The sequence below is a fragment of the Fukomys damarensis genome, unplaced genomic scaffold (assembly GCF_012274545.1).
Source record: "Fukomys damarensis isolate Sample0158 unplaced genomic scaffold, DMR_v1.0_HiC HiC_scaffold_31, whole genome shotgun sequence".
In the NCBI taxonomy this organism is placed as follows: Eukaryota; Metazoa; Chordata; class Mammalia; order Rodentia; family Bathyergidae; genus Fukomys; species Fukomys damarensis.
Window position 1 is genome coordinate 6,449,762 of NW_022900943.1, and position 24,900 is coordinate 6,474,661.

The following is a 24,900-nucleotide window of genomic DNA, read 5'->3' on the forward strand; positions in this document are numbered from 1 at the left end:
GAGAGAGAGAGAGAGAGAGAGAGAGAGAGAGAGAGAGAGAGAGAGAGAGAAACAGAAAAATAACTTCTATCTAGCTCTTCCCCAAAAGTCAGTATATTGCATTTCCTATTGTTCTGTTATTAAGAGTGATATTTTATAATCATTCTGTATTTTCTTATTTCTCATTTGAAGTTCTGAGTCATTTTGCCTTACTACTTTTAGGTTATATTTTTAGATTGCTAAGATTGCTTGAACTTTCTATTGGATTGGTACTTTACCTCATGAAATTATTCCACTTTATTAATACATTCTACTTTAATGTCCACTTACCTGCTATTAGTTTAGCTACATGAGATTTCTTTTGGTTAATATAATATCTATACAGTTTATCTTGGTTTTAGTTTTTTACTTTCTTGAAATTTACGTCATTGGTAATGCTGTGGCTTGTGTCGAGAAGTCTCCTAAAAAAGAAGGCAATCTTTTTTGAAGGTAGCTAAATCTGGAATGTGGGATGCTGGGATCAAGGGTGTGTGATCACTAAACCATTATTCATGAGTAATTGGTATGACACCGCTCTCATCCATTTAGTCTAGGGACAGAGCAACACTGCTAAGGTCCCTTGTTGCTTTTGCTACTTTGTGCCTTGTTTCTCCTCTGCAGTACCTGTTTGCCATCCTCCCTTGGTACCAGCTGATCATGGGCTGAAACCTTTATGAATGAATGGTCAGCCAAATAAACCTTTACCCTTTTAAGTTCGAATGTTGGGTATTTTGTCTCAGCAAGGAGAGAAAAGTAACTAACACGGGTTATCCACATGTATTTTGGAGATGTTTTGTTCCTTCGTCTGAGAATTTTAACCTTTTACATTAAGCCATTAACTCTCTTAAATTTAATGTAATTGTTGACAAATTTGGGTTTAATTTTGTCATCTTTTGTTTCCCTGTTGTCTTAATTTTTATTTTTATTTCATTGTCTTCTATTTAACATGCTATTTATACTTTATTATTTTAGGTGTTATAGATGATAGAATATATACATGGCTTAAGTCAACTTTTTAAAAAACTTCATTTTGAAAGAATTAGAGATTTGTAGGGTTTTTTTTTTTTTTTTTTATAGTACTGGGGATAGAGCTCAGGGACTTGCACATCCTAGGTAGAAAGCTCTCCCCATAGCCCAGAAATCCTGAATGTAGTAGAGAGAGGTCCTGTTGGTGTGTCGCCAAGTTTCTCCCAGTGGTTGTATCTCACTAATATAATAAAATGTTCAAACCTGGAAACTTGTTATAGGTACATTGTGTATCAATTTTGAAATTTGTGTCATTATTTCCACTAATAGATATTTGTGTAGCTATCACCATAATCAAAACCAGGTAGACCTTATCATCACAAAGGTCTCTCACATTCTACTCCTGTCCTACCCAGTTTCCTCCTGTACCATCTCTAACCCTGAGCAGCGTTTATAATCTCTTTTTTATCTTTATAATTTTGTCATTTCAATAATATTACAAAAATAAAACATTTGAAAAAAAAAAAGAGAACATTTTGAACTTGGCTTTTTTTCCACACAGCTTAATGCTCTGGTCCATTTGAGTTGTGCATGTTAGCATTCCTTTTGTTTTTATTGCCAAGTTGTATTCTGTGGTGTGGACATACCTATTCAAAGACATTTTATTTTTTCCAGTTTATTTACTTTTTGGTTTATAGATAAAGCTGCTCTGTGAATAATTCTTTACAGATCTGTGTAGTCACAGGTTTTTATTTCTCTCTGACAAATATTCAGGATATTAGTAAATGCATATGTAATTTTCAGGAACTACCGAACTGTTTTTCAGTGGTACTGTATAGTTTTACATTCCTGTATGAACAGTCCACTTTCTCACATCCTCACTATTCATCGAGCTGTATAGTGTAGACCTTTATGCTTTTAATTTACATTTCTTTAACAGCCAATGGTAATGAACATCTTTTATGTGCTTATTTGCCATTGATATATCTTTTTTGGTGATGTTTCTCTGTATTTGGCCATTTTCTTATGAGATTTTATTAAAACAGTACAGTGTTCAAATATATTTTACATGTAAGTCCTGTGTCACATAATATGTGTCCTTAATCGATTTGATCCTGCTTTAGTTAGTACAGTTACCCCTTTCTGGAAGATTCAAGAAACTTAGACTACTTCAGCCTTATTGTTACCACTCTTGCCTTTTGTGAAACTATATTACTCTGTTTCCATACATATATTTAAAACTTCACAGTTAAGATTATTTACAGTTTTCAACAAATCCTGCTGATTTCACTCAAATTTTAAACCCTTTTTGTACTTACAGTCTTTCCTGCATTTAGGGTCTTCAATCAGACAATTTTCTTTCTGTATAAGAATTTGCATTACTGTTTTGTATAGATCTGAGCCAACAGTGTGTGTGTGTGTGTGTGTGTGTGTGTGTGTGTATGTGAAGATGTGTGTGTGTGTGTGTGTGTGTGTGTGTGTGTGTGTGTGTGTGTGTGTGTGTGTGTGTGTGTGTGTGTGTGTGTGTGTGTGTTGCTATGCTTGTTATTATTTTAAATTCATCCTGTTAGCTTCTGGCTGGTGTGGTTCTGCCTGAAAAGTCAACGGTTTCTCTTCTTTGAGGAAAGTGCCTTTTTGTTCTTGTGCTTTCAAGAGTTTTCTCTCTGTCTGGGACCTCAGCTGTTTGTATGTTGCACTGTGGTGGTCAGCTCTAAAATGAACACCAATAATCCCTGCCTGCTTATGCTTCCATGTAATCCTTCTTCACTGTGCACTGGACTTACTACTTTGCTATGTATCGATACAGTAGGGCAGAACTGTTAGTGTCTTTTCGATATCATTAGTTTTTAAATAATGACATGAAATTATTTATAGAAATAAAGAGAATTTTGTTTTCTTGGGATGCGTTACAGAAGCGCAGTTACAGTTCCAGGTAACTTGCTAGGTAAAAAATACTGTCCACCTCTCCTGTAAGGTACCAAGTGTCCAGTATCTAAACCCTAGATACTGTACTCTGGCTTACATACCTCTGCAGCTCTGATTGCTATAGGTACATTTGCCAAAAGTTGTTTTTGAAGTTATTTATACTTTTTATATTTACATTATCATTTTATGATGATATAAAATTTGACTTTTTCTATAAAACACAAAATTTAAAAACTATATAGGTGAACTAATAAAGCACATATAGGTGAATTAATTTTTTTGACCAAATTGAAAATATTTCTTCCGTGAAATTGTTTTTTGAAGTGTTCAAATCAGTGCTTGAACTTGAAGAGCTAAAATAAGCAGTATACCGCAAGTGTGCTTTATGTATCAGGATGGTAAAGTCTTCCAATTTTTGGACTTGTATTAAAGATGATCTTATCCACATATCAAGGTATTTATGGATTATACAGATATTTTAAATTAAAAATAAGGCAGTTAGGTTATATATTTGTTATATGTTATACTTCCTGCTTTAACCTTTTAGAGTAACTCACTTATTAGTTCTAATTGCGTTTTGTAAGAGAGTCTTATCTATACATCTGAATTCTGAGATGGTACTGTGACCTGACCTTCTACACTGAATCTGAAGCTTTTAGAATGATACTTTATAGAACTTCATTCAAGTTATCTTTCAAGTAATAGCACTAGTTAAAATCTATAAATTAATACATGTTTATCAGTGCATAAAAGCGCTTTCTAGATGTACTTAGCAGAAGTTGAAGAGAATAGATGGTTATATGGTGATCTTGCCCATTTACTAGCTACTTCCACAAATCATGCAGACATCTGTGTGCAAGAATCACCAGGTATTTGTGTTTTCTTCTGTTTGTTTCATATTCTATAAAGCAAGGATGGGAGTCAAATTCTTTCTATTAAACATTTATAATTCTCTGTACAGATTTATCAAAGCATTGGAGATTCTTGTTTCTAAGAGAATGTAGTTCAGAAGAAGCATTATAGTAAACAGTTATAACAAATGAAATCAAAACATAATTTGGTGCTTTTTCTTGTGAGTCTAAATTTTTGAGTTTACAAACAAGACTTGATGGCATAAATTGTTTTTGTATATATTATCCATTTTAAATAGGCAACAATTGTCTTCATATTTATATAAGTTTCAAGGAAATTGAAATAATTGGCATTCTTCAAACTTTTAATAAATTAAGAAAAGATAATTGATATTACTTATACATGAGTCTCATATTGTAATCTTGTGTTTTTTCTGCTCCTATTAACTTTATTCTTGGAGTGCCTTCACACCTAGTCTTTCATAGTATCAGAATTTCCACTTCAGCAGTTAATTTCTTATAGACTATCTATTCTTGGAGTGTAATTTGTTCATTCTGGCTTACCACAGTAGAAGTCCAAATATTTTTTCCTATGCAAGCATACCATAGGCATTAGGTCTTGGTGTGTGGAATCTTCAGCCTGTCACAAATTTCATTCTACCATCTGCTTCAACCTGAGCTGTGTATCTTGTGCTGGCAGACTGCTAGAGTTGCCATGGCTCGGGATAAAAAAAAGTTAATCTTGGCATGGGAAGCTTGCTTTTGAAAAAGAAAATAATTGATCATGCCTGCTGTAGATTTTAAAATAAGCATTTGAGAGGATTTCCAAAAGTCTCTACTTAACACATTGATCATTTTTATCGTGATTATAGATCCCCAATATAATTATTGAATTATTGGTATATTTGATGACTTATTGAATTTTCTGATTAGTTTTTAAGGATAGGTAACAAATGAATATACATGGATTAGTGACATACTGTAAAAAATTTTGATATCTCTGTCAATGGAGAGCCTTTATTTCATATCTTATTTCCAAAAGTGATTTTTCAAATGACTATATGCTTGTATGTAATACACAGATGAAAGAGACACCATAATAAAAAATTTAGGTGACAAACTACTTACCAGGTGCATGACTGTGTATAGTTTCATTTTCTGCAAAGCAGAGATAATGATATTTAAAAAGTTATTTGGGAGATTGGATCAGAATATGTCCTTAAAAATGGACAAATGAATGTTTATTCTGCAAAGGGCTTTTGATGGCCAACTCTGCAAGGCATTTTTCTAGATAATGGTGACCTCATAGAAAATAAATTGTCAAGTTCTTCTGCTACAAAATTTTGCTTTCTAGCTTGCTTCCAATAACTGAGGTGGAAACTCCATGACAACGGGTACGGTACGTGGTGATAAGTGCTGTGCAGGAGGGCAGGGTCAGCTTGTACAGCACAGTGGTGGTGCTGTGTTGAATCAGGTTGGCAGGGAGGGCTTTTCTGAGACAAGATTGAGCATACCTGAATGGAAGGAAGAAGTAAAGAAGGGGATATTTGGGCCAGACTGTGCCTGGATGTTGGAATGAGAAGTTTGACTGTTCATTGTAGCTGGAGCTAAGTGGGGAGGAACAGAGTGCTAGGCAAAGAGGTCAGAATGATCCTGTAACCTCATTGATTTAATCTTTGTGATGCATAATTGTAGATAAAATGTCATTCCTGACACCCTTCAGAAATATGAAATTAAGATAGACTTAGTGTTTTATTAGTTACAAGTCATAGCTTTAACTTGGAGTTCTTTATATAACAAGTACACACAAACAATCCTTTGTTGTTACTATTTATGTCATTGTCCTTGGACTTCCAGCTCTGCTCACGCTTCTGGCAACTGTTTCATGGAGTTGAGGTTCAGTGACCAAGTTTAAGGGTAAAGTAGCTACAAGATCATCCTCTTTTAACCCCCCTTGCAAGTTTGGGGGGTTCCTGAACCCACCTCTGATAATGTGTTGATTCACTGGATCAGACATTACTATGGTTAATTTCTCTATTACTCTTAGGTAAACATTGCAGCTTCAGCAACTTCAAATGTTGAGTATGCCCACATTCCTCATGTCAAATCCTCTGTGATTCCTACTCTGCAAAATGAATCATTTCTGCTATCCTCAAATAGTGGGAATCAAGAGGCACTTACAGGTTCTTGTACTCCACACCCCGATGGGAAACCTCCTGGTGATGAATTTGATCACTTGATCAAAAATATGGCTCAGGTACGAACATTTCTTCTTGTTATTATGATAAAATACTACACAATCCTGGATAATATAGTGACATTTATAACATTTGAAAAGTTTGAAATGAAAAGTTTTTTTGTCAGAGATTGGTGGTTGAGAGGTTTTTTTATTAGATTTTTCTTTTTTAATTATCATATTTTAAATTCAGTATAACATGTTGTGTTCCAGAAATATATAGGGAAAATAAATGTCCTGTATCTAGCTGATACGTAAAAATTATCTTAGAAATGTTTTTCAGTTTCTTACTTTGTTACTGTAAACAAGTAATGCCAGTAGTGAGAGGACTGTACTATAGCAATCAGCTCTTAGTTTTACTTTTTGCTTTGTTTCCTGCACAGGGTCGCCATGTTGAAGTCTTCGAGCTCCTCAAACCTTCACGTGGAGGCCTTGGGTTTAGTGTTGTGGGGCTCAGGAGTGCAAACCGGGGAGAGCTGGGAATCTTTGTGCAGGAAATACAGGAGGGCAGTGTGGCTCACAGGTGAGGTGGCCACAGCATCTTCTCTGCTTTCTGTGTCACATTCAGAAGTTTTGATCACCACAGGGAAATTCAAAAAGAAGCAAAAATGAATGAAAACGAAAACATGTATTAACCAGTTTTTAGAAGACATTCACATTGTTGTGATAAAAAGCAAGTCCTTTGAAATGAAAGTAGCTCTCAAAAAGTTTAACTATTTTTTAATGAGGAAAAATAATTGATTAGAATATTTTGATTGCGATAAAATGACCTCTCTTATTTGACTTTAAAGATTACTATGTTAGAAGCGACTCTATTTATACTCCAAGCAAGGATTCATATATACTTTCATTTTTAAAGAATAAGACCATGTGAAATACAATGAATATATTTAGTGGATAGTTACAAAGAAAAAAACAAGCCTTGTAAGTGGAGGATTGAGTAAAGATAGCAGTTGAATTACCTTAGCATATGTGTTTAAAGGTAGAAGTGCAGGAAAAAGCTTCAAAAATGACGAAGTTTACAAACAATATTGAGTAATCTGGATGCACACGCCAAGAAAGCTGTCTTTGCCTTGAGAGCTGCCACATAACTCTCTTCACCCCATTTTCATCCTTGGTAGAGATGGAAGACTGAAGGAAACTGACCAGATCCTTGCCATCAATGGACAGGTGCTGGACCAGACGATTACACATCAGCAGGCGGTCAGCATCCTGCAGAAAGCCAAAGATGCTGTGCAGCTGGTCATCGCCAGGGGCAGCCCCAGCGTGTCCCGCTCCCCATCTGCAGCCAGTACCATCTCAGCACATTCCAACCCCGTGAGTGCCTGCACTTTCAAGAAGAACAGAAGACACTTTTTCTAGTTCTCTTTCCTTGTTTCCATGTTTTTAATCTCTGTAGGTGCTTCTGGAATTTTTGGCTTTTTATTCTATTAGCTTTGCCCAACCTAGAGTACTTGTTGTTTAATTATGATTACATTTATAGCCTCTAAAACAGTGTACTTTCTCTGTGTAGTATTTTGGCAGTATTTCTCAAAAGAGTAGATCTCTTAACAAAATTAAAATTATATTTATCTGTAGATAAATACAATTTTGACTTTGCTTTGTAAATGATAAATTATTTTGTTACAGTTAGTTTCCAGTGACTTTGAAGTCATCTAATTTATACTCTTTCCTTGAGGCAGGATTAGGCAGAAGACATCTTTGACACATGACCATTTTCTTCCCTTGATCTTTTAGCCTTTCTTTTTTAAAAGTTGTATAAAAAATCTTGCAAATATATAAAAAGCAATGTATTGATGATCTTAAGAGGGATTATATCATTAGGAGTAATCATCTATTGAAAGAGAAATATACAAAATGCAAGGGATTCATTCTTTGGTGCTTATTAGCATGTCTGGATTCAATTACTTAATACCAATGAAATAATTATTACAATATCTGCTGTAATATAACATTTCAGTGTTTATAGAATTCTACAGCTTCACATGGGAGCTTTGTTTTTAGGTCCACTGGCAGCATGTAGAAACTATTGAACTGGTGAACGATGGGTCTGGTCTGGGATTTGGCATCATCGGAGGAAAGGCAACCGGAGTGATTGTCAAAACCATTCTGCCTGGCGGGGTTGCTGATCAGGTGAGCCAAGCCAGTCAGTTTTTAATGCTGTTTTACCCAGTAAGATGGCTTTACCTTTTCTGCTTTCTGTTAGGAAAGTGAGACCTTGAACGCAGATAAGGGCAAAGAAACTGAGGCAGGATCTTTTTTTTTTAATTGGACTGTTCTTGTAGAACTGGGAGGGGAATACTTTCGAAAAGGGATGTTGACCCTAAGTTACAGTTACAGACAAATAGTGCTCTTTAGAACCACAGACTAAGCCGAAACCAAGGTGATGGTCTTGATTATTGTAGAGGTAGCTGCAATTGTTTTATGCTCATATCTTTGAAGCCTGCTCACCTGTTTTATAATCACCAGATACTATGAAGAAATTGTTAAAGGGAAAGAACAGAGCTCAATTTGTCCTTTTAATGAAGGGTTACAGGTATCATCTTTGTATATGACCTGTAGCCTATTTTTATCACTTAGAATAGTTCATTGTGGGCCAGGGATTTAGCTCAATAGTTCCACTGCCTGACTCTCAAGCTCAAGGTCCCAAGTTCGATCCCTGGTACCAAAAAAAAAGAAAGAATAGTGCATTGAAGAATTGTCATTTAAGATACATATGTTTAGGATATGTGTGAAAATGTTTCATACATTTATTAGTTATGATTCATGTTTTATATTGGAAAGTTCTGCTAGTTTAACTGTTGTCTTCATTATAACATTTTATTTCTAAAGCTACTTTTTTACATGTGCACTTGAACTTCAGTTTCAAACTTGGAATCGAACGTCTCATTCATAAATGAAAGGCTCATTAATGGCAACCTTTTCAGTAGCGGCATTAACAGTAACGCAGTAGTTTGCAAATTTTTCTCCTTTCACATATCAAAGGGACATTGATAAGCTTGAGAAAGAACTCTTATCTGTTTGTGTTTTATCTTCTGTATAGCACTACACTCTCCCAATACCGCTAAATTGGGTATAAATTAATTAAAATTAAATGAAATTAAAAATTTAGTTCCTTGCTTTGACTAGCCACAATTCAAATGTCCTACAGCCGGATGTCATTAGTAACTGCTGTGTTGGAACAACTCCATTATTGCAGAAAGTTTTGTTACAGTATTTGTAGAGCCTTATAAGACTGCTTTTCACTTATCTATCTGAATTTTCACCTCACTAGGATTTCATCTGCTAATGCAGATGTTCGGAATACTTATAATAGCCGGGTAGAAAAGCATGGATTAAGGCAATATTATGTTGTAGATAGCAACACATTTTAACCACTGTGTATTTTTTTCTCATTGAGTTTATTGTTACATTAAAGGTATACAGTACAGTTACATTCATCATTCGGATCTTGTACCTTTAATGACAAGTTTTGGTTCTCCTTTTTTCCCCTTGTTCCTACCCTCCCTCACCCCCTACTCCCCTTCCCCTTTACAAACATTTTATTTCTGTTTTTTTTTTTTTAATTTTCTCCTATTTTTTTTCTTTCCCTTATTACCTTTCTCCTACCCTTCCCACTTTCCCTACACCTTTAGCCTTTTTTTTTTCCCATTTCACATTGTCAATTACATAATTAGGATCTTATGTACTATTACAGTTTTTCACACCAGAGAAACTATTCGGTATTTACACGTGTGACTTATTATTTCACTTAGGAGTATATCCTCAATATGTATCCATTTTCCTATGAATGAATCTAATTTCTCATTCTTTATGGCTGAGTAGTATTCCATTTTATAGAAAAACCACATCTTTTTTATCCAGTTTCCAACTGATGGGCAAATGGGCTGTTTCTAAATTTTAGCCATTACAAACTGTGCTGCTATAAACATAGGTGTGTATATATCACTGTAATATGATTTTTAAAATTCTTTTGGAAGGGTACCCAGCAGAGGGATGGCTGGATCAAGTGGAACCTCTAGTCCAGGTTCTCTGAGGCATCTCTATATTGATTGCCATAGTGGTTGCACCAGTCTGCACTCCCACCAACAATGGAGAAGGGTTCCTTTCTCCCCACAACCCCTCCAACATTTGTTATTGGTTGATTTCTTGATTTCTTTGTGGCGTGAGGTGGCATCTCCGTGTTGTTTTCATCTGCATCTCTGGAATGACCAATGATGTGGAACCTTTTTTCATATATTTACTTGCTGCTTTTACTTCTTTGTCTGAGAAATGTCTGTTCATTTCAGATTCCAAAATGGGCATCTGAAATGAACTACTGTGTATTTTATTTGCATGGTGACTTTAGCTTTGCTTAATAACCTTTTTTGCTCTCTGGCTCTCAAAAACAGTCATAAAACTTTTTCTTGCATTTAGTAGATATAAATCAAAATTAAAGTTCCTCTCAGCTAATTTAAGGAGTGTTTGTTAATTTCATTTTTTTTTATATTACACTGGATAATGCTAGAATGGTTTTGGAGGCAGCTGATACTGTAATTACATATTTAATGTCCCATGATTGCCACAGCAGCATATTAGTGCCACCTTTTATTATTTCTTTTCCCTCACTTAGGACTTCTCTAATGCAGTTACAAGAACAGTAACCTAACTATTTAGCCTCTTTTTTATGTAGCATGGACGATTATGCAGTGGAGACCACATTCTAAAGATTGGTGACACTGATTTGGCGGGAATGAGCAGTGAGCAAGTAGCACAAGTCTTGAGGCAGTGTGGAAATAGGGTTAAGTTGATGATTGCAAGAGGTGCCATTGAAGAACCTGCAACACCCACCTCTTTGGCAATCACCCTCTCCTCCTCTTCTACACCAGAGATGCGGGTAAGTAGGTAGAACAAGTATTGTGAAAGTCATGGAAAACAACACTGAGATGATGGCGACATTTATCTTAAAATTAGACTTGTTCATATATTAGTGTTAGTGAACAAAATCAAATATATGGATGCTTCAGCACTAATAATATCTTACTAATCTCGAATAATATATACAAATGAATTACAGGTTGCTTAAAAATGCTAGATAATGTTACATTTTCCTCGAAGCTCATTTATGAGGTTAAGATTTTGAAATATGGATAATATTTTACTAATAATTGTTTGTTATTCATACCTAAAGTGCTTAATTATATTTTTTCTCATAATTAGAAAGCTTTCCATAAGGTCATAGTTCTAATCATTCCCTTTTAACAATTTTCTTTTTAGTCTTTTTGTTTTTGTTCCTATGTGTAAAGGTTGGAGAGGGGCAGCAGGCTTAATAGGAGTAAATTCAGCTTAAAAACCTGTCATTTTTTGTTTGTTTTGTTTTTTGTTATTCCTAGAGCTATGATCAGATCTGTATAAATTGTCAATATTCTTGACACAGTTATAATTTTTTAATATCAAAGCTGTGTTTCAGGTATTATAATAAAAGTTTTATTCGTAAGTATAGCTTTCTGTCTTTGTTCTTGACTTGATATGAAAATGGTGGAAAATTTCAAAATTATTTTAAGTTATTAGCTGTCTCACCTGGTTTACAGATCACAAGACTGTTGTGCATAGTATTAGTATAATAATTATATCCAAAAACCTTGGGACTATTTAAGAAGAGAATTTGACTCAATTTTTTGATAAACTTTATACAAACACAAGTCCCATATACCTCTCATATAGATGCAAAAATTTTTTTTCTATTAAAGTTGTTTTTAATCAGTTGCTACAACTTTAAAAGAAAATCTTCTAACCTCCTCCACTAGCCCTTTAAAATTTTATTAGAACACTTGAAATTTCCATGATTCTGTTATTTTTGGAATTGAATTTGCTTGCTATTCTTTGCAAAAAGAAGAAAGAAATGTTGTTTATGCAAGTGTTTAAATGGCATTCTTTTGTGGTAAACAAAACATTTTATTCAGCAATATATAAATGAATGCAATACCGAAAACCACTTGATGTAATTGAAAGCTTAGAAAAATATCTATTCTGTGCATTTCATCATTTCTGAAGCTTGTGCCCCTTTTAAAACCATTCGATAGTCAAATTGCCACCCTCTAAAATAGCACTCGCATAAGTCTTATTAAAAATAGAAAACACATTTGTTTCAATTGAAGCAGATTTTATCCTGTCATTTTCTTGTAATTATCTAAACTTTAAACTTTTGCTAAGTTTGCACAGATAATTATGTGCAATGAAAAATAAATCAAACTTTACTGTAAAATTGTAACTCATTTAGGTGGAACATCAGATATCAGATAATACTCAAGTTTGTTGAAAGAAAACAGAAAATGTTTCTACCTCACTACAAACTCGGTACTTTAGAACTCATTAGCCTTGATTTTGGCATGTTCTTCTTAGGGTTCTCTATAGAACCTACTGATTTCACCCTAATGATTAGTACCAGTAGCTTATTGATAACATGCTGTGCCGGTTCACGAATGCTTCATTTAGGGACTTTTTCTCTATGTAATTAATAACGCTACCTGTTAGAAAGAGCTGACATTTGAGAAACTCCCTTGCTGCTATCATTCCAGCAAAAAGAGGACACTAATGGAGAAAGACATACTTTTCTTATGAATAGCTTTTCACAGTGAAGTCTGAATTCACAAAACAAATAAAGGGCAGCTTAGAATATTTCCTTAATGCATTCTGCTGCTTTTCAGAATAATACATCAGTCTGTTTATAACAAACCTGCAGGATTAACTCATACTAATGGTACTACAATAAACTATAAATGTAAGATAAAATGTCAAGTAGTCTTTACATACCATATCTCCTTTAAAAGAAGAGACTCTACAACCCAACCACTTAGATTTGAATTCTACTGCTTTTTTTTTTAGCTCTTTCTCCTTAGAAAAGTTTATATAACTCAACTTCCCAAGATAGTGACAGATATAAATTGCTTCTCAGCCTTTTCACTAAGATCCAGTGTAGTAGATGTTCTCACCAGTTTAGTATCTGATACATTCTGTATCCGAGGACAGTATATGGAGTAGAGTTTTGGAGCTGGGACATGGAACTGGGGCTTGCTCTGTCCGCTGCATAAATTGAGTTCGTATTGTAGTGCCTCCAGGAATGGTGCTCTTCCTTAGGGGAGCAATGAAAGAAATCAGTAAGACACTGTGCCTACCTCATTGGCTTGTTCGGAACCTAAAGCATCAGTACGTTGTTATGAGAATAAGAGATTAAAGCATTTCATGTGCCTTGTATGTAAGAATGACTCAATAAATGGTAGCTGAACTGGTTGTTTTTATTCTTCTGATATTTGTGCAGAAATGCTTAACACAAGTAAGTGGCAAAGCTAGATTTGGACTTGTTGATTTGAATTCAAAACATGAGTTCTTGCAGTGACAACATCCTAAGTCCTTCAGAAATTAAGATAAACCAACCCTGAAAATAATGCAATAAGAAAATAATTAGTTTTTGAAACATTGGGTATGCAAACAATAATGTATCCCTCCTGTAAAGGGAAGTCCAGCCTTGTTGTTGACATTCCGAGTAGAAGTGGGAAGCTCAGTCTGTGTTGCTACCACTGAAGAAGACTCTTGGCTGTAATTCAGTTCTCTCACACCTTATTTTGTCACGTCATTACTCTTTTTTTTTTTTTTTTTTTTTTTTTTTTTTTTTTTTGGTACTGAGGATCAAACTCAGGACCAAACAGGCATGGGGCGCCACTGAGCTAAATTCCTGGCCCTATGTCACATTATTCTGAATAAAAGCTCTGGCTTTTAAAATTTATCTTGTTTTTTATAAGCTTATTTCTCTGTATATTATATGTATATATTGTACATATATTTTATTGACATGTTTATGTATTTTATATGTTTTATTTGTACAAAATTTATTGACTTTGTTTTATTGTATATATATTGATTTTATTTCAGGCTGATGCTTCTACTCAGAAAAGTGAAGAAAATGAGACATTTGATGTTGAACTCACTAAAAATATTCAAGGATTAGGAATTACTATTGCTGGTTATATTGGAGATAAAAAATTAGGTAAATTAAACCTTAAATATTTTTTAAACATGATAGTTGCTTCTGTTATGTGTATCTTATGAAATGTTGAATCATCATTGCATATTTGGAAGTTTCCGGATAAGCTAGCTGAGAATTTCCTTAGAAATAAGTTAGTGTATGTGACTAATATGACAGACTAAATAATTGCCGTGTTTTTTTGCTATGGTTTTTGTTTGTGTGGCTTGTTGATATGTATTTATTCTCAGGGCTTTTTATTTCAGGAACGGAGGATAGATACTCTTTAATTGTGTTATGTAAGTAGTGAAAAATAACCTGTTTCTTTTTAGAACCGTCAGGAATTTTTGTAAAGAGCATTACAAAAAGCAGTGCTGTTGAACATGACGGAAGAATCCAAATTGGAGACCAGATTATAGCAGTAAGTTACATATTTAATGATTGTGTTCTAAATTATCATGTTCGAGAATTGTATTATTCTAGTTTACTTATTTTTGAGAAATACAGGTAACTCTGATAATTTAATCTTGTTTTGGATTTGAGGTTGTCAACACAACAGCCCTTTTTATTACTTCAAGGAAGCAGAATAAAGCATTAGATGAAAGCTTTGCTAATCTCAATTCTCCAGGAGAAACTTCATTTTCAATAATACCTATTAGATTTCTGATTGCAATAAATTTGTTATGTTAATATTAGAGCAATACGTACCAGCTCTCCAAAGGTACAGAGCAGGTGTTACGACTTTCTGGTGTGCCTGAATCTGAATTTGTGCTGTGCATTTTTTTAGTCGTAATGACACTGTAACTGTTGATTCCATGGCCAGAGCACCTTTCTTTCACCTTTGTGTAAGAATACACAAAATGAAAGAAATAGACCCAGCTTCTCTTCTTAGATTAACTCACCCTATTATGGCAGTGCCATCAGTATGTTTCTGGGCATGAGGCTATTTGAGGCAGAGCCTGAAAGAACCCAGACTTCAGTTCAGTGGAAACTGGGCTGTCCAATCAACTCTGTGAAACACAGATTCATGAGATCCTGGCCAGCTGCTTCTGGGTTAAATAGGGCCAGGAAAAACTGCATATAATATGGTATCTGAGAGACTCACAGTGCCTATTGAAAAACGGAAGCCTGAGAATTCCTACAGTAATCTGCTTACACCTTTTACCTCTGTTTCCTAAGCTTCTGTAGTTGTGAAGTTTTCTCTTCCCAAATATGTTAGCATTCTTTGAAGACATCTTGGGAAATGCCTATTTAATAGGTATTTGTTATTGTTAACTATCGCCACTGTTCTTTTGGAATCTTAAGATTGGTAAGAAGACAGAGTGTTAAGATGAACGAGTCCTCAATCATAGCAGTGTTGTGTGCAGTAACCATCTCACAGAAGCAACCTAGATAGATGAATGGATGAAGGAGATGTGGCTTATGTTCATGTGGTGCAGTGCTCTTCATTCTTCAAAGAGAACAAAGAGCTACTGTGTGGATGCATTTGGAGGCCATGATGCTTAGTGAAGCAAGCTAGTGATAGAGACAAATACTGTATATTAAATGAGGTATCTAAGCTTAAGCTAGTCAACGTGAGAGAAACAAAAGGTAGAATGTTGGTTACCAGGGGCAGAAAAGAAGTGAATGTGGAGTTGTTTAGTGGGATAGAGATTCAGTTTGCAAGATGAAAAAGTTCTGGAAGTGTGTTACACAACAGTGTAAATATAACTTACTGAGTTGTACCTTTAAAAGTGGTCAATACAGTAAATTTTATGTTATGTTTTTTTAAAAAAGGTAGCAGAGTTCCTTATTTCTGCCTCTTAAGGTCCATTGGGGCTACTGAAACTCCTACTTACACCTGCTTGACTCTTGAAGTCTGCTTGGAACATCAAATTGAGCTTGCACCCAATCTGTTTACCTACTGGAATGCACGTCCTTGGTGTATTTGCATTTATCATGCAGTGAAAGTTAACCATGTGTGTGTTTTTTTTTTCAATTTGGGGAAAAGGGAGGGAGAAAGAATAAATAGCTGTAGAATTGGAGTGTATATATGATCCTGAGTTAAAAAAAGAAAGCTAACTTACTGTGTTTCTTGAACTATCTTAGTTCATTAGAAAACTTCTAAGAATATTTAGCTTTAATAAGATATTATTCATTTACTGTACAATTTACCTGTTTAAAGCTTATAATCCAATGACTTTAGTGCATTCAGTGTTTGACATTCAATGCCATACTGAATTTTAGGACATGTTCATTACTCTAAAGAGAAACCTCATACTCAATAGCAGTCAGCTCCTAATTCCCCCTGCCTCCCATTTCTAAGCCTTCATTAGTCTACTTTTGGTCTGGAACATTTCGTGTAAATGCAGTCATTGAAGACTTTTGATTTACTTCTTTCCCTTAGCATGTTCTCATGTTGTAGCATGTATCTGTTCTTCATTTCCTTTTATTGCCATTTTCCAAGGCATCAGTTGATGAGTGCTGTATTTGCATTGTTTTTACTTTCTGTCTATTATGGACAACACTAGTATAAACATTCATGTACAAGGTTTTATATGGATTTATGTTTTTATTTCTCTGTGTTATATACTGAGGAGGAGAAGTGCTGGATCTTATCATTATTTTATATTTAACTATTCAGTGAACTTATTGATTAAATTTCTTTACCATCAAATTTGGGATAGGGAAACTTCCTTTTTATGATTTTTAAGAGAATCAAATCAGATCTTTATTTAAAATATCTGGTATAAAATACATAAATACATTTTGATTAATTCAGGAGATATTTATTGAGTTCCTGAAATGGTTATGTATTTGAAAAAGTCTCAAAATGTTTCCCCCTAAACTTGTCGCTATTTCATTTTATGTAAGTGGAATCTCAAGTATAATTCCTTTTAAGAATGTCAGTGATAAAAGAAATGGCTACCTCAAAATATAAAAGTAATCTTCTTGCTTTCAATAAAAATATTCTTCACTATTAGCAATGTTTTGATTTTTGATGTTTAAATTTTAGCAGCATCCTTTTACCTCAAAGTGAGAAGCACCTAAATCTGTTGGAGAACATTTTACAATGCTTTGCTCGTGCCTTCATTTTGTGCAGAATACCACCATCTTGTGGAATTTTGAATATTGATAATAAAATCCTCCACATCCAGTTGCCTTTTCACAACTGTAGTCTTTTTGTCTGTTCTTTTGACAACAGCTATTGAAACTACAGTCTATTTTTACTTTGTAATCATAGTGTACGGAGAAGATTAAAAACTCATTTCTTACCATTTTGAAGAAATGTTATTTTTACAATTTAAAAGTATTTTGTTCCTTTTTTTTTTTTTTTTTTTTTTTTTTTTAAAAGAATTATTTTTATGTTTCCCGTGTTTAAATATAAATTTCCTAAAATTTTATTTTTTTTTTTTTTTTTTTTTTTTTTTTTTATACAAATTGTGTTCTGTGGATCCTTGGGTTCCACTCTAGCATTTCAGGGCAGGAACTGAGAAAATGGTTCTATCCCCACCACTTCCACTTGCCTTTTCACATGTTGGTATCCTGTATCACACATATTTGACAAGGGAATCATTTTTCAAATAGTTAACGAAACCTGTCAGTGAAATCATATACTTATTCTTTTTAGTTTGGTAGTCAGTGATTCATGCTAACATCAGTAAAGAATTACGACTGATAAAAAATTACTCAATAAGCATATGGATAAGAAAGTGTCAAATGTTGCCTTTGGTCTTCTGTGACTTTGTTAATAGGTTCAAGGGCTGTGTTGGAGAGGGCTGAGGAAACTACATGGAGTGAGCTAAGAAGCCAGGTTTGTGACTTGTGCCAACCCGACTTTCTTCCCTGTAATTCCTCTTGCTAATTGTGGGTTAGTGGGCTGTGCCCATTAGAAAAGCGATAGTTGTTCTCTTTCTGTGAGATAGAAAAGCACTCTGCTGCCATCATACTGAGTTCTGGTGCACTCTTGCCCATGGTGTTGCTGAATCTGAACTGACCTCTTAATGTTCTCGGGGACCAGAGGCCCTAGAGCTAACTGTGACTTCCAGTGGAAGTCCTGGTGACTGGGGCTGATTTGCAGCATGGATGTGCAGATGCTGGACAGAAGCCTTGGGGTTTCCCCATTTATTCCTTTTCATTCTGCTGCTAATTCAGCTCCTGAGTATCCCAGCACAAAGTGCCATGCATTGTAATTCTGGGAAAGTGGGCATCATTTCCATATTATAGATGAAGATATTGTGAAATTGGAGCTGAAGTCTAGTTTAAATAGTTCATGACAGTTTCATGATGGACTTTTTTCAATGATAGTATCGTCTTCTCACATTTGGTTAAGGAATATATTTTAAAATCTATGTTACTAAGTTTTGAAAATATGTTTTTCTTCATGTACTAGAATTTTAATGCTAATAAGGTACAAAATTTTAGGGCTAATAGGTACATTATATTTTTCTTAATGAAAAATTCCAACATTTAATATGTTGAATGATGAAAACCTATTGCATATAAAATCTTTGCAGCCTAAAGCTCTGTGCATTTTTAAGAATTTTCATAGAACCTCAAAGCAGAGATCTTTGTCCTTTTTTTCTTTCCTTTATTAGCGTAAAAGTAAATAACATGTTCATTTATTTTAGGTTTTGCTTTTAAGTTTTAAAGAATATAAAATTTGAACATGTTGCAGTAAAATTCAGAAATTTTACATGTAATTATTTAAATAGTGTTATGTCTGTTGATGACTTTTTATTTCTCATTTCACTAAAATATATACCTGGGGGTGTATTCATAGAAGCAGATATGAATCTACGCAGTATATTTAAGCAGGCTTATTCCTATTCCTAGACAGTTATGTTGTTTACTGTTGCTTTATTTTAAACAGATTATTATATACCAGTTATATGTTTTCTCTTTAAGGACTGTGATTTGAAATGTTTGAATTCAGTTTTGTTGTAATAGTATTACTTATATTTGAATTTTACTTACATTTTGCTTAGTAGTCAACCTTATATGCCACAGTTTCTTACTTAAATTTAAGTTAGATTACAGTGTCACTCAGGGGTTTTAAATTTTACAGAAAAGAGTGACTCTGAGCTGTCCATTTCTGAGAACCCCTTCAATTGCAGGGTGATGGGGCATCTTGGCTTTGACGGTGCTGTTGCAAGAGGGCTTTGTGCTTCATGACCTGGGCAGTGGTTAAAGCCATTGCTCACTTCCTTCTTAGGTTGCTGGAAGAACCCATCGGAGATACCTGACCTAACTTTCCATCGCCTCTTCCTCCCTGTGCTTTTCTTGTCAGCATTCTATTACATAGAGGTTCTCTTTTGAGTCTGCCATTCCTTGGGGCAGCTGGCTAGATTTCAGCTGACTTGAACCTGGCTTCCTCACATGTGTGGCCTTCCTCTGGTCTGTCAGCACTCAGAGGAATGTAAGTGGATCCCCACCTAATGACACTTTTCTCTAGCAGCCAAATAACCCTTTCTTGTCCTCCCAGTGGAGTTAAAACAGAATCCCTTTACTACTGCAGATTTCCTAAGCTTTAATGACCCAATCTTTTTTTATTCTAAGTGTGTGAATTATAGTTCTTTACCACCTAAAGTGTCTGCATGATTGGCCCATTTTATAGATTATTTTGGTATATGATCTCAGTATTCTTAGCATTTCAAACACAATTTACCTTTTCTCATGCATTGCACAGAGTAAAAAATTAGATTCATAATTTCTGTACCACAGTTCTATAGTCTGCCCTCTTTGCTGCATGGAGGCTAATCGATAGATTTCTTTTTTTCTTTTGGTCTTTGAAATGGAAGAATTTTACCAGGATACATCTAGGTGTTAATTTTTTTCTTATTTATTTTCTAGTTTTTCATGTCCCTCTTTGACTTACAGTCTTGGATAAGTTTCCTTTCCCTTAGTTTTTTCCTTTTTTCCCTATTTTTTTTCTCTTATAGTAATTCCTTTCATAAGTATATTGGATTTCCAAGAGCAGCCTGTGTGTCTCCAGTCTTATTTTACTGAAAAGTTTTATTCTGAGATATGTGAAAATCATACAATCTTGCCTTCCATTTCTTAACTTTGTTTTTGTAATATTTAAAACCTTGTGGATTTGTCTCCCACCCTGACCCCCGCTATTTGATAGATAATTATTTCTTTGTAAGTGTAATCTCTACTGTCATACATACAATGAAACCTTAATCGCTTTTGAAAAAAATTTCAGGAAATGGCTTTTTTTTTTCTGTTCACTAAAACAGTGTTTCATAAGATAGTTCTATTGATGCTTCCGTGGTATTTTATCCCATATCTTGTGACCTTTCTTCATTGTCACAAACAGCTGTACGTGTACAAATGGCATTTGAGATGGGTTGTACTTAGAGTGTGTGTGTTTTATGTAGTTGACTGAGGAACTGATAGAATGATACAGGCTACTGAGTGGTCCCCAGTGGGCATGGCCCGCAAGCCTGGTATATTTCTTAGAGTTAGTGTTTAGAAGCTGTGTGCATCACCTGACCACATCCACTTAGTGTTGTTTGAGATTCATTGAAGTTTCTTCTTAGATTCAGTTCAGCTGGCCTGCCTTTAATCCAGTCATGCCCAGGCCATTTCTAGTAGAAACTTCTCTAATTTTTGGAATGGGGACTTTTGTTCTTTATTCATTCCCAAGGATTGTTTTGTAGTATTTTCTCCATTATATAATTTGTTAGTTTTTCCAGAAGGGAGCCAGCAGTGGAATGTAGAGTGGAAGAAGAAAGCCACCTCTGTTGAAGTTTCTGCCTAGCTTACAAGAACCATATAAAATTTATAGGATGAGAAAGTGGTCTGACAAGAGTTTGAGATCACAGTCTAAATCCAGCTTTCTAGATTTTTGCTGTAATGTCCCCATTTGTAAAAACAACTACTCACTGTTTGCTCTTTCCTCCCTTCTGTATATTAAAATATGTTGTTATACACTGTGTATATTATTAGTATAGGTATTCTGTATTTCCATATATGTGTAGAAGCGTGTATTCATAAGTAAAACAAATGAGTTTTTAAATATTTAATTAGAATTTTTATTATATTCTTCCAGAAACCTCTGTAGTAAGGGTTCTTTATCTTTTTTTATTTTTTATTTTTTTGTGGTACTGGGGATTGAACTCAGGTCCTTGCGCTTGCAAGGCAGGCCACCGAACCGCTGAGCTATATCCCCGGCCCTCTTTATCTTCTTGAAAAACACTGAGCTAGAGCTTATACTTCTCATTCATTTAGTAAACATTTGAGTGCCCAGTGTGGCTAGCCTTGTGTTTATAAAAGCTATGACACACAGCCATTGTATATCCATTTCAGAATTAAGAGGATTATTATTGACTGTGAATTTCAACTTCAAATTTATTGTTCTGCTTTTCTAAACTTTTTACTGTGACTTACGAATTTTTATAAAATGATGTTATAGTGTGTATTTTCAATCTACCCCTAAAGGTGATTTTCTTTCCAAATAAGTTTTCGACTTATGATGCAATGGCTCCACACTCCCAGCTGGGGTGAATATCTACTGTGTGGCTAATGCCACATTTTAGTGACACTATTATAAGCAGAAGTGACATAGAGCCCATTCTTGGATTGTGTAGTTGTAAACCATGTCATAACAGGAAAGGTGTACTTGAAATCCTGAGAAGTGCTATGAGGAAGAACAGGTGAAGGGGATTTTTGTAGCAGAGATACTGAAGTAGCTCTGAAAGTAACCTGTGAACTAAGGTCTGAAGCAATCTGGGTGTTCTTTTGGTGAGGTGATGAGACAAAGCATGGGCTGAAGTGCACTAAGGGGCACATGTGTCATTGCCCACATCCTTTCAATCTTGCTTGGCATTTGCTGAAGTTTGAGCACAGTTGGATGGCCATGCTAAGCCGTTTGGGGCTTGAAACATTGTCCTAAGCAGTATTCTATAGAATTAAGTGGTTGGGATGATGTGATATCATGCTGATCTTGTGAAAAGACCATGGAGGCATTTTCAAGTATGTTTTTATTTGTGAATTGGAAAAGTAGGGAATAAACATATATATAAAAGGAAGGTATTTGCATCATTTTTTTACGGTAGGCTAAATGTGTTCTAGGGATACAGCCGTGCCCAGAGTGAATGCTTTTCTTCCCTGCCTTCTACATGTTTGTATCCTTCGTAATACCGGTTTCCAAACTTGATTGTGTCTCAGGATAACTCAGTGAATATAAAAGAACACTTTAAAAGTTATAAAGCCTGGGTCCATCCTAAAATTATTGGCTCATTTTTTCTAGAAATGTTATCTCTGTATCCATATTAAAACAAGCCCTCTCAAGAGATCCTCATGCACCTAAATTAATACCCATGCTCTAAACAATTGTTAGTATATTATTGTCTATCCCCCATGTAGAGAAATACTTATTTCCCATTTTTCATAGGAATAAGCAGTAAATATGTACTTGATGAGTTAGTGAACAAATACGCATTTATCCTTTAACATATCTTCTTCACAGGTAGATGGCACCAACCTTCAAGGGTTTACCAATCAGCAAGCAGTAGAGGTGTTGCGACACACAGGACAGACTGTGCACCTGACACTTATGAGGAGAGGAATGAAGGAGACAGAACCCCTGTCCTGGGGGGAGGTCACGAAAGATGCCGATGTGGCTCTGGTTGGTGCCAGCATGAGCAGAGGTAAGGCCAGATTAATCTGATGTTTGGTTAGACCTTTGCACTATGTAGATTTTTTTTTTAATTCTAAAATAACTGTAAAAATGTTGTTTTATCCTGAACTATTTATGATGAATCAAGTAAAAAGACAAGGCTTAACGAAATGAAATAAACTAGAACTGCCAACCAGCCCATAAACTCTATGATGGGTTTTTGAATACAGCAGATTTCTTTCTGTTGTTTCCATTCAGTCACCATGCCTCAGTTTTGACCCTGCAGAGTCACGTACCCTGGTATCTCTGCATCATCTACCTTTCTGTCCTGACCTTTGCTTTGTACCTCATCACGGTGATCTCCCTAAGGGGAATGTGGACTTATTTCTGTGAGCCTGTGCTGACTAAATAGCCCTCATTGCTTGAAGGAATCAATTTGAATTCTACGTTTAGAAATACCATGCCATTCATAAGCTGTTGCTACCTGAAAATTGCTGCAAATCACTGACATTGCATGCAGCTGACTGCCAGAGGAGCTTTTTGTTATGTGTCGGGTCAATGTCTGAAAAGTGCTATTTTATTTGTAAAGCTGTTCACTGTCCTGGAGTTTATGCTATATACTCCTTCTGGTAATCCTAGGAGATGGAGACGCCAGTCACAGAAGAACATTTGTCCATTTACAGCAGGGCTTTCCTTTATACGTGGTTACTATAAAATTTAACTCCCACAAACAGACTTACTTTTAGGGGTTCAAGTTAACTACAGCGGGTTTGAAAATTCAAGTGCTTGATGACGTTACTAAAATAACTATTAAAATGTTTTTATTCCCTAAGAAAATTGTGAAAAAGATGAAGATTCTTTGAGGAGGAATACCAGCATATTACCAATTGAAGAAGAAGGTAAACATTTTAGAGACAGGCTATGATGTACTTTATTATATTTTTAAAGAAATGATTTTTACAAATTAAACTTTTATGGATAATACTGTAAATTACTACATTCTTTTAAAAAATAAAGGTTATAAATTCCTATTTATACAAATAGATACAGTTCTCCTAAATTAAAGTCATTCATTTATAGCTGGTATATTTTCTTGCTAAGTTGGTCTATTTTTTCCTCTACTTTTTTTTTTCGGGAGATTTTAGGAATTGGTCATACGTGTGTAGTCTAAACTTAATCCTTTTGTTTTTGTATTGCTGACACTGTCAACTTTATTGAGCAAACAATAAAATGATAAAGTTCAGTAAAGACAAATATAGACAAGTCTTTCTAAGTTCATATGAAGGAAAAGATCTGATTTTGGAAGGCTATTTTTCCCTTTTCATTTTTTAAAAAAACATTCTGTATTTGAACACTGTGAAGATGGTTTGGAAAATAATTGTAGTGAGGTATTATCATACTTTTCTGAAAATTCTTTCATCATGCTGCTTAAACATTTTTGTAGCAGCATTATCCCATGGCCATTGTGTTGAGATAGTGCTGCCCTTTATACCATGTGTTATGTTCTTTCTCCCTGTACCTGTCTCCCTGCCTCATGTGCTTTGCTAACTAAAATCCGCCGAACAAAGTCCAAGACTGAGCTTCTTCCCTTCGTGTGAATTCTATCTTGTATTAACGTATCTTCATGTCTTCATATATCATGTCTTTAACATATCTTCCCCCTTCATTGCACCTTTCATGCTGAAAATCTTTATTTCTTTTTATTTTTTTAAGTGGCATTTGTGTTTGGAAAGAATATCATGTAAAGGAGACATGTAGGGTTCACACGTAGTAATCATATTCTGCCATTTTTATAGTCATAGGTGAAGGAATTGTTTAGACTAAAATAGATATCAAGAATAGAAAAACAATAAAAGTGTTCAGAGCATGGAAATTGAGATAGTGAGTGGAAATGGGTGTGTGTTGTCTTGAAGGCTCAGGACCATCTCTTTGCTCTAGTGAGGACAACTTATGAGAAATGTGTGTGTGTATTTGAGGAGGGATACTCGGTACTTAGAATGAGGAGGCTTGGGACCTCTTTGAAACAAAAAAAATCAAAGCCAAATTTTGTGATTCTTATGCATCTCATCTTGTACAAGTCCTCAGGCACGGTGTAAGGTGTCACTACTCCTTCCCTAGAAATTTGCCTCACTGCACAAACCTGGCCACGTCATTTGACTTCTCAGGAAGGTCAGAGGCCTGGCCTTGGTCTCTCTCTCTGTCTCTGTCTCTGTCTCTCCATCTCTACCTCTCTTCTCTATCTTGCCTGACATCTATTCTGGAGGCCCTAGGAGCTCAGAAAAGTTATGACCATAGGTTG

At 35.0% G+C, this 24,900-nt stretch overlaps 1 protein-coding gene and 1 non-coding gene across 11 annotated transcripts in view; both read left to right on the top strand.

Annotated features, from left to right (window-relative positions):
* Mpdz (multiple PDZ domain crumbs cell polarity complex component) overlaps positions 1-24,900 on the top strand; it is a 143,039-nt gene that overhangs the window by 20,503 nt on the left and 97,636 nt on the right. For all 10 annotated transcript variants that reach the window (XM_010630975.1, XM_010630978.1, XM_010630980.1 and 7 more), the window contains exons 3-11: positions 5,809-6,018; positions 6,381-6,520; positions 7,119-7,314; positions 8,002-8,130; positions 10,670-10,873; positions 13,906-14,020; positions 14,329-14,417; positions 22,452-22,632; positions 23,435-23,500. In XM_010630975.1, coding sequence (XP_010629277.1) covers positions 5,809-6,018; positions 6,381-6,520; positions 7,119-7,314; positions 8,002-8,130; positions 10,670-10,873; positions 13,906-14,020; positions 14,329-14,417; positions 22,452-22,632; positions 23,435-23,500 — 1,330 coding nt within the window. The remainder of the gene's footprint in view (positions 1-5,808; positions 6,019-6,380; positions 6,521-7,118; positions 7,315-8,001; positions 8,131-10,669; positions 10,874-13,905; positions 14,021-14,328; positions 14,418-22,451; positions 22,633-23,434; positions 23,501-24,900) is intronic.
* Positions 12,920-13,110, top strand: LOC117283888. The gene has a single exon (XR_004514920.1). It is a non-coding gene; the product is annotated as a U2 spliceosomal RNA (small nuclear RNA).